The sequence below is a fragment of the Mauremys reevesii genome, linkage group 19, assembly GCF_016161935.1.
Source record: "Mauremys reevesii isolate NIE-2019 linkage group 19, ASM1616193v1, whole genome shotgun sequence".
NCBI lineage: Eukaryota > Metazoa > Chordata > Testudines > Geoemydidae > Mauremys > Mauremys reevesii.
Window position 1 is genome coordinate 1,881,352 of NC_052641.1, and position 13,714 is coordinate 1,895,065.

Here is a 13,714-nt window from a genome sequence, read left to right on the forward strand (position 1 = left end):
TTTGCCAATGCAATATCACTGTCTTCCTTTTAAACAAACAAAAAAAAAGCAACGGCTGTTGAAAATAGCAATTCCAGTGCTAATAACCACTGGGAAGCATTTCTTGCTCAATTTTATCCTACTTTTTCTACAGCAAGTTATATTTGATTTGGGAGAAATGAAGTAATAGCTGCCCAAACTGAGCTTGAGCTGCGCAGAGCCAGACACGCTGGTCTGGGTGGCACGGTAAGGAGCTGGGGGGTTGGAGATGGGGTTGGGGGTTCCGGGGGGGCAGTCAAGGGACAGGGAGCAGGTGGGTTTGGATGAGGTGGAGTTCGGGGGCAGTCAGGGGCAGGGAGAAGGGGGCTAGATGGGACAGGGGTTCGGAGGGGCAGTCAGGGGACAGGCAGCAGATGGATAGGCATGGGAGTCCCAGGGGTTTGTCAGGGAGAGGTAGGGGTGGGGTCCTAGAGGGGAAGTTGGGGGTCTCACGAGGGGCAGTTGAGGACAAGGAGAAGGGAGGCTTAGATGGGGTGGGGTCTCAAGGGAAGTTAGGGGCAGGGGTCCCAGGAGGGGGCAATCAGGGGACAAGGACCAGCGGTGCTTAGATAGGGGTGGGGTCTCAAGGGGAAGTTAGGGGCAGGGGTCCCAGGAGGGGGCAATCAGGGGCAAGGACCAGCGATGCTTAGATGGGGGGTGGGGTCTCAAGGGGAAGTTAGGGGCAGGGGTCCCAGGAGGGGGCAATCAGGGGACAAGGAGCAGTGGCACTTAGATAGGGGGTGGGGTCCTGGGGGGCAGTTAGGGGCAGGGGTCCCGGGAGGGGGTGGTCAGGGGACAGGGAGCAGGTGGGGTTGGATGGGTTGGGGTTTCTGTGGGGGGCAGTCGGAGGGAGTGGATGGTGGCAGGGTGGGGCTACCCTCCCTCCCTGTGGAGTGTCCTGTTTTTTGAATGTTAAAATATGGTATCCCCCTACCATTCACAGTGCAACTCTCCACTCACAGCACACTGCGGCATGAGGTCCTCCTCCTTCCTTTCCAGTTGGTAGTGGCCAAGGGAATGCTGAGAAATGTAGTTCTTTCCCTGCTCCAGGGCTGGCTCTATAGGCAGGGAGCTAACCAAGGAACTACAGCTCCCAGGGCCCCCTGTTGGTTCTCAGCTCCCATGCTGGATCCCTGCTGCCCCTGCAAATGTGCTGCGCCAAGCAGGTGCTTGCTTTGCTGGTGCCTAGAGATGCCCCTGGATGGGTAGGGGGCTTATTTGGTTTACTCTGCAGAACAGAGACACTGTTACAGGATCACAGGTTACCTTCACAGTTATGAGATTCAGGAGACTGCAGGACTTTGGAACCAGAGATGTTAGATTATTAGTATGAACAATCAGCACCTGAAGAGAAAAATATTATTGGAATAACATCACAGGAGATATTACAGCCTGAACAACCACATCCCCGTGGATTTCATTCTGTATTCAATTATTTTATTTCTGTAAGGGGTTCAGACCTGATTAGATTAAATATTAAATAAAATATTTATTTGCATGAGTGAAACTGGCTGCCACAGGAGGCCAGAGTCAGATATCACAGTTGGATTTAAACCTTTCTATCCAAACGGGGTCTGGATAATTTTCTGATCAATAATACTTGAGGTCATGTAGGTTAAGACAGTAGGAGATTTGATTCATTCTAAGTTAACTCCTGTAGGGGCTCAGCAAGAATCCCTACACATATTCTCCTGTGAAACAGAGGTCCATTAGTGGTTCACTACTCTCTGACAGCAACTCCTATCAGACTTGACAAACTCACTACACCTAACATACTGCTATCATAGTATTTGTCTGTAAAGAAGGTCATGTGAGGTATTACATGAAAGCTTATAGCAGCAGTCCCCAAACGGGGGATCCCAAAGCGGTCCCCAAAGCGGCCAGGAACAGGGTCGTGGGTCAGGGGGAAGAATGTGGACAGGGGTAAAAGGGCCAAGGCTGGGGCTGCAGCCAGGGGTAAGTCGGGCTGGGAGCGGGGCCACAGCCCGGCTGTGGTGGGGGTGCTGAGGATGGGGACTGGTGCAGGGCCAGGAGTGGAGCCACACTGAGGCTGGGGCCAGGGCCAGGTGTAGGGCCGGGGACACCTGGGGGCGGGAGCAAAGCTGAGCTGGGGGCAGGGAGGGGCTGGGTAGCATTCCCTCCCTGCCCCCATGGCAGCTGGCCTGGGCACCATGGCACCCCCCGGATGTTCCTCCATGCCCCCATTGCCTTCAAGAGGGATTGGAGTGCACCTAAAGTTAACTGGCAAGGTAAAGCAAGGCTGGCAGAGCTTCTGAGTAGATTGTTTGACTAGAGTGATAGGGAACTGACACCACGTTTAGCACCAGCAAGTCTCTCTCTCTCACTGAGGCAAGGAAGTAACAAGATAACAGACTCCTGTGTGCCCCAAGAAAACATCACAACACCCTCTATATATAGCATTGCACAACTGGCCAAGTGCATTAAGGACAGAAATTTCATCTTCCTCCGAAGCATCATCTAAATGCCCATATACACTACACAGGCACTTCACATACTGTAATAACGCTTAGTATTTAGACTTCTCTTACCTTTTTTTGCAAAACTTTACATGTTGCAAAAGCGCCATAAGGAATCTGAAATCAAGCATAAAAATAGCTCAATATATCACAACGATACATTGCAACATGCCATTACTTTTCTAAGCACTTCTAAAGTATCCATCCACAGGACTGAACAATCCGCTTTCATTAAAAACCCAACTGATTCTAAGATTACTGGTCTCTGTCATTAGTCAATAGCTGGTCCCAGGACCCAGCACTTCACTGCACTGCTGTGAACGTCAACCACTGGTTCTGGGCAGCACAACAGGGACTTCAGGCTAACAGAGAATGTGCTGCTAGGTCTGGGCAGCTGTCCAGGACTTGGGTGGCTTAACAGGCAGTGTGCAGATCCCTCAGAAGCCCAGGCACATTCTAAATGAGTCACTATACAAATGGGGATCCCAGCATGTCTTTGTAACTCCCAGCACACACCCTGGCCAAATGGGAAAGGGGAGAGGATAGATGCCTTTACATATGTTGGCAACTGTACACAGGGGTAGTCAGAAAACTGAGATCAGTGCACACTTCTAGCCAGTACCAAGCACCATGGCACATTCGGAACCGCTGATGCTTTGACCTGTCTTGTTCACATGAAGGTGAAACATCAGTTGGTTTGCGGCTCACAGACCATCAGGGGGCCAGAATGTGAAGATGTGTCTCGCTAAAGGGCGTGGCAATTCCTCACTCACTATTAACTGTCCTCGCTTCTCAACATCTGGGTTGTTCCAAGTTTGTGGGCAGCCTAGAAGAAGACAAAGCTAGGAGAGGGGCCTTGCTCTGCCGTTAGGGATTTTCTCTCTTCTTAAAGCAGCAGCCTAGTTGTATTGGAACCACAGACTTTTACCTGTACAGGTAAATAAGCATAGGTTGCAAGATTCCTAGGTCTAGTACTAAAGGGATAAAGTTAAGAAAAGCAACCGTTAGCCTTTCACAAATAAATTCCTTGACAATGAGATATATTAAGCCATGGATTCTTAACCTGGGATCACAATAAGGTGTCGGGGGTCTTGATCACCCTTCTCTTCCCATATTGCTAAACGAGAGGGTGTTCCTAATATGGAAAAGGTGCAGAACTACTGACTTAGGCCACAGAGAAGACTTCCCAGGAAAGAGGCAGAAGCCCCACACTTCAAGAGATGAACTAGACTGAACAAAGAGGGAACAATTCAGCACGGATAAAGTGATGACACAGATAAGTTAAGACGTTCATCTCTGTCTCTAGACCAGTGGTCTCCAACCTTTCTATGCCCAAGATCACTTTTTGAATTTAAGGGCAACCCAGGATCTACCCACTGCTTCCATGAGGCCCCGCCCCTTCCCCAAAGCCTCACTCCATTCTCCATTGCGGCTGAGGGGTTCGCAGTGTAGGAGGGGACTCTAGGCTGAGCTTGGGGGATGGGTTTGGGGTGCAGGAAGGGGTGAGGGGTTCAAGCTCTGGGAGGGAGTTTGGGTGCAGGAGGGGGCTCCAGGCTGGGGCACAGTGTTGGGGTGCAGGAGTGGATACGGGGTGCTGGCTCTGGGAGGGGGCTCAGGACTGGGGTGCAGGAGGAGGTTCGGGGTACTGGCTCCGGGAGGGGGCTCAGGGCTGCAGGTTAGGGTGTGGCCTCCCGCTGGGCAGCACTTACTTCCAGTGGCTCCCAGTCGGCGGTGCAGCATGGCTGCCACTAAGGCAGGCTCCCTGCCTAGCTCGGTCCCATGCCACTCCTGGAAAGCGCCAATATGCCCCTGTGGCCGCTGGGGGGAGGGGGTGGGCGGCACGTGGCTCTGGGCGCTGCCTCTCTCTGCAAGCACTGCCCCCGCAGCTCCCATTGGCCACAGCTCCCCATCCCCAGCCAATGGGAGCTGTGGCTGTGATGCTTATAGGCAGGAGCAGTGTACAGAGGGAGACCCCCCCAGGGCTGCTTCTGGAAGCGGTGTGGGTCCGGGACAGGCAGGGAGCCTGTCTTAGCGGCAGCCCTGCTGTGCAGCTGGAGATCATGATCAACTGGGAGATCCTCCAGGATCGACCAGTTGATTGCAATCGACCAATTGGTGACCACTGCTCTAGACTCATCAGAGTATAATGACTGAAGTTCAGTACTGGGAGGAAATGAGAGAACTGGACAGGTCCCCTCACTCTACAAATCACATACCTCGGAGAGTTCACATTTAGATATATCAAGAATGTCATCAGCACCAGCTTCTTTTGCCTACAGAGAGAGAAAGAGATAGAGATATATGCTGCAGCCTTAGAATGCTTAGAGAGACAAGGGGCCTCTTGCTGCATGTTGGCTAAACTACCTTGCTGACATAGAAATTTAATCTTTGTTATGACCACCACAATCAAAAGCCAGTATTAGATGCAAAGTATATTCCAGAGTTATACCCGCAGCCCTGCTCATGCAACCAAGAAACTAAATTCAACAATACAAACATTGTTTGTGCAGCAAAGTGAATTTCTGCATCAAGAGCAGAGATGTCACTTACTTGTGCGAGAAGATTTTAACAGCGAGCATATGAAAGTGTTTTAGTGACATAATTCCTGGTTCTCTGGGACTGGAGAGAAATAGATCATGCCATGAATGAGAGGGAGGCTCTACTACCTAAAGGGACTACTGTAAAAATGACACCTCTTAGTCAACAGACTTACTCCCTTTGTGCACTGAGAATCAGATTCTGCTATCTATGGGAACAAAAGTAATTGCTGCTGCTTTCTATTCCTGCTACAGGGCTAACTCAGCTGGTGAAAGGGGAGCTGGGATTAATTCCTTCTTGCATAAAGCGGTTATTATGTTCCAGTGAGTAGCACTTGTGTAAACCTGTTGCTATCACTAAGGCAATAATGAGGTTGCACCAGTGAGTGTAACTTGGCCTCCCGAACTTGTTATTATTAGTGATGCTCATAGGATGGAAAGTGTCCAGCTTGACTTGGAGCCCAGACTGAGTCTACAGGGCTGGCAGTTAGAAAAAAAATCCTTTCACTTGGAGAATAAGCACAGCCACTATGGCAATAATCCTGGGACAACAAAAACCACAGTGCTAGTTTTACAGACACTTTTCCAGAGCAGAGACACACTTTGGGCCTGACCGTGTGTGACGAAGTGGGACTGTTCTTAATGTTTCCTCTGAATACTGTGTGGGTGTCTCAGTTTCTGGCTGACACTCTGTCTCCTGGCAACTAATGGCCAGGCCCTTCCCCCCTGCAAGGGGATGCTAAAGGTGTGGGAGAACAAAGAGGTCAGGTGACCTCCTGCCCCGGGAAAGGAACTCAGCAGAGAAGGAGGGGCTGGAGGGAGTTTCAGTTTGGAGCTGGCTGGGGATGGGAAGCGAGGGCAGACGGGGTTGTCTGGCTCGCTGGGTCCCAGAAATGGACCCAGCTATGGGGTTTGTTTTAGACTGTGTTCCTGTCATCTAATAAACCTCTGTTTTACTGGCTGGCTAAGAGTCACGTCTGACTGCGAAGTGGGGGTGCGTGCAGGACCCTCTGGCTTCCCCAGGACCCCGCCTGGGTGGACTCGCTGCGGGAAGCACATGGAGGGGCATATGCGAATGCTCCAAGGTCAGACCCAGGAAGGTGAAGCCGTGTGAGCTTCTTGCCCTGAAGACAGTCTGCTCCAAGGGAGAGGAGGCTCCTCAAAGTCCTGACTGGCTTTGTGGGGAGCAGTTCCAAAGCATCGCCCGGGGACTTCGTGACGCCCTGCACCACTACAAGCAGTAGGAGTTTCACCACTCACTTCAAGGGGGGATGGATCAGGGTCTTCAAGTGCATAAGCACCTAGGCCCTGATGTAGGAGAATATTTAAGTACATGACTAACTTTAAGCTCGTGAATAGTCCTACTGTCTCAAAAGCTCTATCGTGCTTATGCACCTTGCTGAATTGGGGCCCCTCAGACAAGTTTCAAGGAGCAAAAACTGAATTCCAAACACCACCTAAGCTTTATCCATGAAGGTGGAAGTTTGAGTGAATTTTAGGGATGGTGGAGTAACAGACTGATAGCCCTGGAGACCAAAGCTCCCATTTATTTCCAGAACAGGTACAGTCCCAGCAACACAGGGCAAGCTGCCCCTTTGCTGCCCCACCAATGTGCCAATCCTGACCTGGTGCGACCAGATCTGGGGTAAAAGGGTAGGTTCACTGTCCTTGGCCTCTCTGCTGAGATTGGCAACAAAGGGGCCAATAAGTAACCATTTGTGTGTATTTTGTGACATGTACACCTGTCCCACTAGGAACTAGCCAAAGACCCCCTCCCCGCAAATTCATTTCACACAGTCTACTGAAATGAAGGCAGCTTACATGAACATAAAAGTGAAAGGGAGTTGTGAGGGGGAACCCGACAGAGGCTAACAACAACTACCAAGTCAGTCCAATTAGTTGATTGGACTCTGAACACATGAATCACTGTAATGTTCAGAGACAAAGAAAACCATCATTTTCACTGGTCAGGCTTCTGGGGTTACTAGGAAGAATTAGAAGCAGCTGCAAGTCACAAGAGCAATTCTTCATAACACTCAGCATCCTCATCTCTGAGCTATTAAAAGATACAATGACCAGTTGGAAGAAGAGTTCTTCTAGTCCAGGGTTTCTCAAACAGGGGCCACCGCTTGTGTAGGGAAAGCCCCTGGCGGTCCAGGCCGGTGTGTTTACCTGCCCCGTCCACATGTCCAGCCGATCGCGGCTCCCACTGGCCACGGATCGCTGCTCTGGACCAATGCGAGCTGCTGGAAGCGGCGGCCAGTAAGTCCCTTGGCCCATGCCACTTCCAGCAGCTCCCATTGGCCCGGAGCAGCGATCCGTGGCCAGTGGGAGCCACGATCGGCCGGACACACCTGCCCTGCCCGCCAGGGGCTTTCCCTACACAAGCGGCAACCCCTGTTTGAGAAACCCTGTTCTAGTCCTCTGCAGCTTCTAAGGTAAATTACATTTTGAGGGTCTAATAATTTCCAAAGTAATGACTTCAGGGAGTAGCATCATTAATACGTATTTATTCATTCCTGTTTTCACCAGACAATTAGATGTAACTACTGTTATTAACCCAGGTAGTGAAACTGATGTCATGAAGATACGTGTCAGAAAATACAGGGGCCAAATTCAGCTTTAAATGAAGGTTTTAGTGCAGAGCAAGATAGCAGGAAGTGCTTAGAGAGGCAGAGCTTATGCATCATACTAATTTAAAATACGCACACTGGATGCAGACATCCAAAGCAACATTTGATCCTTTGGCTAGCTAGTGTCTCTAAACGATTAAAATTATGAATAGGGGAAAAAGTCTAAAACCACTCATCTCTTCTCAGTTACACCAGCTACACCTCATCCAGTGCATAAGGCCTTTCATCCTGAAGCACTTTGCTATCTGCTTAAATAGGACTCAATCTCCCGCTACCAAAATGTGGCTACCTCTGGGGCAGAACATGGCAGTCATCCTATGCCAGCACCACTCCACAACTACTTTTAGAAGTGGTGAAAAAACTACCTGGAGATTGTTTTAAGGAGGCAGAATATAAACCAGGGGACAGACCCTCAGCTGGTATAAAGCACTGTAGTTTCATTCACTTCAATGTAGCTATGACAACTTATACCAGTTGAGGATCTACTCCAGCTATCCTGGCCAAATCACAGTGCAGGTAAACACCTGGACTTTTATTCATTATTATTATTCGCACTGCAGTAGCACATAGTAGGGAAAGTGCCATAGGATCTGTAGTTACCAGTGGTTGGGAGTTCAGCTTAGCATCCTTATCCAAAAGAGGGATACAGAAAAGGGAAAAGCACCACCCCAAAGCTTACCAGGCACATTTGGTATTGAAGACGCTTCCGGGCCTCATCACTGGGTTTCCTTTTACGGAAGAACAGCAGCATCTTTAGCTTTTCACTCCAGACCCGTCTCAGTGGCAGAAAGTGATCAGTGTAAACAAAGGCAGAAGAGTCAGGGACTGTATGTAACAGGTGTTGACAGTGAGTCTGGGTTAAGGAATTGCACTCTAAGTAAAAAGAAGAGAAAATCACCATCTCTGCATTTGTCTTCGTTTAGGCCCTGATTCTGCCAGATGATCTCCATAAATCAGTGGGACTCCATGTTGGCAGAAGGATTAGAGTGCCCAATTGGACACTTATTTTGCATCCAGGCAGTACCTGCCATTACAGTAGATTATTTTATGCTTTTAAACCCCACCTTTGCTTTGGGCTAATTAATACTTTTCAGGCACATGCTTCTTAGACAGAAATACAGAATCCAAGTAGGATACTTCTCCAATTTTAATCACCTAATACTTTTGCTTAAAACATCTAGTAGTTTAAAGCCCATTTTCAGTTGGCAGACTTTTCAAGATATAATCACTTACATTCTAACCTGTGTTAACGCAAGTGCACCTAAACTTTGTCCATAAAATCAGAGCTAATTGCCACCGCATTAGTCATATGCAGTGCCATGGGCTGCAGAGATGATAAATTCCAAACTGCAGTGCCCAGAGCACAAGACTCTCAGCTCAAGCTTGAGTATTGATGCTGCAACCTCTAGTTTTTGCAGACAGTCTTGCCATATTAAACACTAGGGTGGCCTTGTTACACCAAATTATTGACTCTGGGACACATTTAGCCAATCCTGAATTAACCAGCAACTATGCAAACAATACCGCAGTCATGTAGTAACAATAGCAATAAGATGAGAGTGCTGTTAGCACACCAAGACCATTCCTATCTTCAGAAATGAGGCATGCATGAACTAAGATGCACTGGGGGTTACTACTGTTTGGAGATAATGTACCAAAAACCTCAAAGAGCTTTGAGATACAGGGTTGCAAAGAGTAACTGAATGGTTCTTTCTCAGATGAGCTGTGACTGGGACTATGTATTACTGATGTATTACTACCTGCTATACATGTATATGGCAGATACAGTCCCATCAGAGGGAACATCACAGCACCAGACACTATTAAGATTTAGAATATGAACAACAAAATAATGACATTAAGTTCATGAAAAATATGGCAGCTTTCATTCCCTCAGAATAACCTTAAAATGGAACAGTCCAGCAGTCAGAACTAAACTAAGAGCAGCTAGCACCAGATGCAGAATGAGAGAATTAGGAATATTCAGCCAATCCAGAGCTGGCTGTTTGAATGGCACCTAGTGCTTTATAACATGATACTCTACCTAGAAATTTACACACACAATGTTACTGGTCCATTACAAAGGTTTTATTGGCTGATGTTGGGGTAGCTGCATAACTCACAAGCAGTGAAGGCACAAGTGAGTCAGGGAAGGCAGGGTTTCTTTAAGCCTACCGTATCCCCACATATATTTTATATATGTCAAACAGTGTAAAAGTGTTTGCAAGATTTTAGGTTTCTAAACTGATACGATTTTCAGGGCCTTTCACCTACAAAGGTAGGCTGCCGTAGATTATATACACCCAAACACGCAAGGCTGCAGTGGGTGAGGACAGTTGTAAATAATACATTGTAAAGACCTCTAAACATTAAAATAGTTTTCTGATATAACAATGAGGGAAGTGGAAGGTCTGATATCTCAGGTCCTTCCAGGGCTAGAACTGGGTGCTGGGCATCCCAGTGGAAAGTGAAGACCCGGTTCTATCCCCAATCAGTTCTGAGACATGGGCCCTTAACTAATGCCCCTCCTCCAAGACTGAAGATTGCTGTGAAGGGCAGGATGAGCAGTTTAGAAGGAGAAATTTCAACTGGTTGTCTGGCAAATTGGATCCTTTAAATGGCAGCTGCTTGGAAACTGCTTGGAAATTCAGGCTGGTTGGGCAAGAAGGCATGGAGCTGGTGTGGAGAGGATAAGCTGGAATTGGGTGCACAAGGAGACTGGGACTGAGAGCCAGGGGATGGAGAAGAAAATGGAACCAAGAGCCAGTGAAAAAAACAGAGGGTGGGAAGGCTAGGAGCCAGTTGGATGGGTGGAACACTCAGATCACATGAAGACCACTAACTGTGGTAACCTATCATTTAAATCAGCTTCTGTACCAGATGACTGGAGGATAGCTAATGTGACATCATTTTTTTAAAAAAGGCTCCAGAGGCAATCACAGGCTGGTAAGCCTAGCTTCAGTACCAGGCAAACTGGTTGAAACTATAGTAAAGAACAGAATGATCAGACACACAGATTAATACAATTTGTTGGAGAACAGTTACTATGGCTTTTATAAAGGGAAATCATGCCTCACCAATCTATTAGAATTCTTTGAGGGGGTCAACAAACATGTGGAAAAGGGTGATCCAATGGATATAGTGTACTTGGACTTTCAGAAAGCCTTTGACAAAGTCCCTCATCAAAAGCTCTTACACAAAGTAAGCAGTCATGGGATAAGAGGGAAGGTCATCTCATGGATCAGTACCTGATTAAAATATGGGAAAAAACAGGTAGGAATAAATGGTAAATATAACCTCACAATATAAATATTACCTCACAATAGAGGAGTCTGTACTGGGACCAGTGCTATTCAACATATTCAGTAATGATCTGGAAAAAGGGGTAAACAATGATGTGGCAAAATTTGCAGAGGATACAAAATTACCCAAAATACTTAAGTCCAAAGCAGACTATGAAGAGTTACAAAGGGATATCACAAAACTGGATGACTGGACAACAAATGGCAGATTAAATTAAATGTTTATAAAAGCAAAGTAATGCACATTAGAAAATATAATCCCAATTACACATACAAAATGATGGGGTCTAAATTAGCTGTTACCACTCAAGAAAGAGATCTTGGAGTCATTGTGGACAGTTCTCTGAAAACATCTGTTCAATGTGCAACAGCAGTCAAAAAAGCTAACAGGAGGTTAGGAACCGTTAGGAAAGGGATAAATAATAAGGCAGAAACGCTCATCATGCCTCTATACAAATCCATGGTACACTTACATCTTGAATCCTATGTGCAGATCTAGTTGCCCCATCTCAAAAAATATATATATTAGAATTGGAAAAGGCACAGAGGAGGGCAACAAAAATGATTAGGGGTATGGAACAGCTTCCGTATGAGGAGAGATTAAAAAGACTGGGCCTTTTTAGCTTGGAAAAGAGACTAGGAGAGGATATGATAGAGGTCTATAAAATCTTGACTGGTGTGGAGAAAGTGAATAATACTCCTTCACATAACATAAGAACCAGGGCTCATCCAATTAAATTCATAGGCAGCAGGTTTAAAACAAACAAAAGGAAGCACTTTTTCACAAAACACAGTCAACCTGTGGAACTTGTTGCCAGGGGATGTTATGAAGGCCAAAACCACAACAGAATTCAAAAAAGAATTAGGTAAGTTCATGGAGGATAGGTCCATCAATGGCTATTGCCCAGGATGGTCAGGGATGGAATCCCATGCTCTGAGTGTTCCTAACATCTGCCAGAAGTTGGGAGTGGACAACAGGGGATGGATCACTTGATTGCCCAGTATCAGAGGGGTAGCCGTGTTAGTCTGGTTCTGTAGAAGCAGCAAAGAATCCTGTGGCACCTTATAGAAGCAAAACTTCTGTTAGTCTATAAGGTGCCACAGGATTCTTGATTGCCCAATCTGTTCATTCCTTCTGAAGCACCTGGCACTAGCCACTGCTGGAAGACAGGATACTAGGCTAGATGGACCATTGGTTTCACCCAGTATGGCCACTCTTATGTTCTTATTCCCCTCCAGTGCACAACCTGCTATCAGTTACTCCATTCGCTCAAGTGGTAGAGGTCTATGAGATGGATCTAAAGGTTCCAACCACACTGATGACACATGTGGGTGTCAATATGTCAAATATGACCATGTAATTACAGACTGTATCATGCATACACGCAAGGAGGCTGATTTAAGGTTGCACAAGCACTCTTTCATACATTCCAAGGCCAGAAAGGACCATTGTGATTAACTAGTCTGACTTTCTATAAAACACAGACCAGAGACCTGCCCCAAAATAATTCCTAGAGCAGATCTTTTAGAAAAATAGCCAGTCTTGATTTTAAAATGGTCAGCGGTGGAGAATCCACCACAATCCTTAGTAAGTTGTTCCAGTGGTTAATTACCCTCACTGTTAAACATTTACACCTTATTTCCAGGCTGAATTCTGGCATTTCCTAACTTTGAGTCATGCCTGAACTTCAAACCTTTAATAATGTTCTTGTAACAGTTTTCTGGGTATATTTGCACATCACACCTGTGAGCATGCTAAGTTGCACGGCCTTGTGATACGCTTCTTTTATCATGGACCTTATATCACCTGCGATGTGCAAAGGGTGACTGTGCCAGCCTATTTCTGAAGATACTGACAAGCCCCGAGCCAGCCACGGAGCTGTGCAGCCAGAATCTCCCCTGGGTGCGGAACCTATCGGAGGCAGGAAGGGGCCTCTGGCCAGGACGGAGAGGACGGGAGGCCGACGGGCAGTTTGCTGGAGGGGCAACGCCAAGGCAACCAGCCGCTCCCCTCCCAGCTCAGGCCGCACAGCGGGGCCGGGAGGGGGAAGCCCCCCCCCCTCGGTTTGTCACGGAAACCTCTGGCAGGGGGAGCCCCACGGGACCATGGCATTGGCAACCTGCGCGGTGGTACAGCCAGCCCAGCCTCACCGAGCCGGGGCAACGCCGGGCGCCCCAGACAGCTACAGCCAGAGGCGGCGGCGGCGGCGGCGAGCTCCACAGACAGCCCCGCCCCGCCCGCAGGGCCCCCCGGCACGGACCCAGGCGGGCTCCTCTCCCGCCCGACCTCGCTCCCCTACTCACCACTCTCCGCTGTCATCCTAGGGACTTCCGGGAGCCCCGCCCCCTCGGCGGCGGGGTCACATGACCTGACCTACCGCCACAGGCGAAGCCAGAGCGTCCCATTCTCCAGGCTTGGGACTGGTGAGGGGTGGAGCGAGCCTCCCCGCGATCCGGAGTCAGAGGGACCTGCAGCTACACGGGGGATTTGTTATCGTGCGACCCACCCATTCCTCGCTAGGAGCCAGGCCTGCTCTGAGGGAAGGGGAGAGACCTAGGCCCCCGCTTGGCCTTCCCTCCTTGGGGGCCTTGCCCACAGATAACATGGCGGCTGGGCCTCTCTCTCCGCTGAGCACCTGATACGGCGACTAAGCCTCCTTGCTGGGGGCTCTGCCCACACCTAACATGGCGGCTAGCTCGCCTCTGGGGGCCTTGCCCACACACAACATGGCGGCTGAGCTTCCCCG

The 13,714-nt window shown here is 48.5% G+C and overlaps 1 protein-coding gene across 5 annotated transcripts in view; it reads right to left on the reverse strand.

The window, feature by feature from the left end:
* The window catches only part of LRSAM1 (leucine rich repeat and sterile alpha motif containing 1), a 55,083-nt gene extending 41,380 nt beyond the window's left edge, over nucleotides 1–13,703 (reverse strand). Inside the window, exons 1-6 of one of the 5 annotated variants that reach the window (XM_039506236.1) lie at nucleotides 13,272–13,703; nucleotides 10,982–11,038; nucleotides 8,345–8,538; nucleotides 4,712–4,768; nucleotides 2,568–2,612; nucleotides 1,285–1,362 (exon numbers count right to left, since the gene is read on the reverse strand). In XM_039506236.1, the coding sequence (XP_039362170.1) occupies nucleotides 1,285–1,362; nucleotides 2,568–2,612; nucleotides 4,712–4,768; nucleotides 8,345–8,416 (252 nt within the window). In that variant the 5' untranslated portion in view covers nucleotides 8,417–8,538; nucleotides 10,982–11,038; nucleotides 13,272–13,703. Of the gene's footprint in view, nucleotides 1–1,284; nucleotides 1,363–2,567; nucleotides 2,613–4,711; nucleotides 4,769–8,344; nucleotides 8,539–10,981; nucleotides 11,039–12,711; nucleotides 13,098–13,118; nucleotides 13,239–13,271 lie in introns of those variants that run through there. The other 4 variants (XM_039506235.1, XM_039506234.1, XM_039506238.1 and 1 more) reach the window with 4 other exon arrangements.
* Between the last annotated feature and the right edge of the window lie 11 nt (nucleotides 13,704–13,714).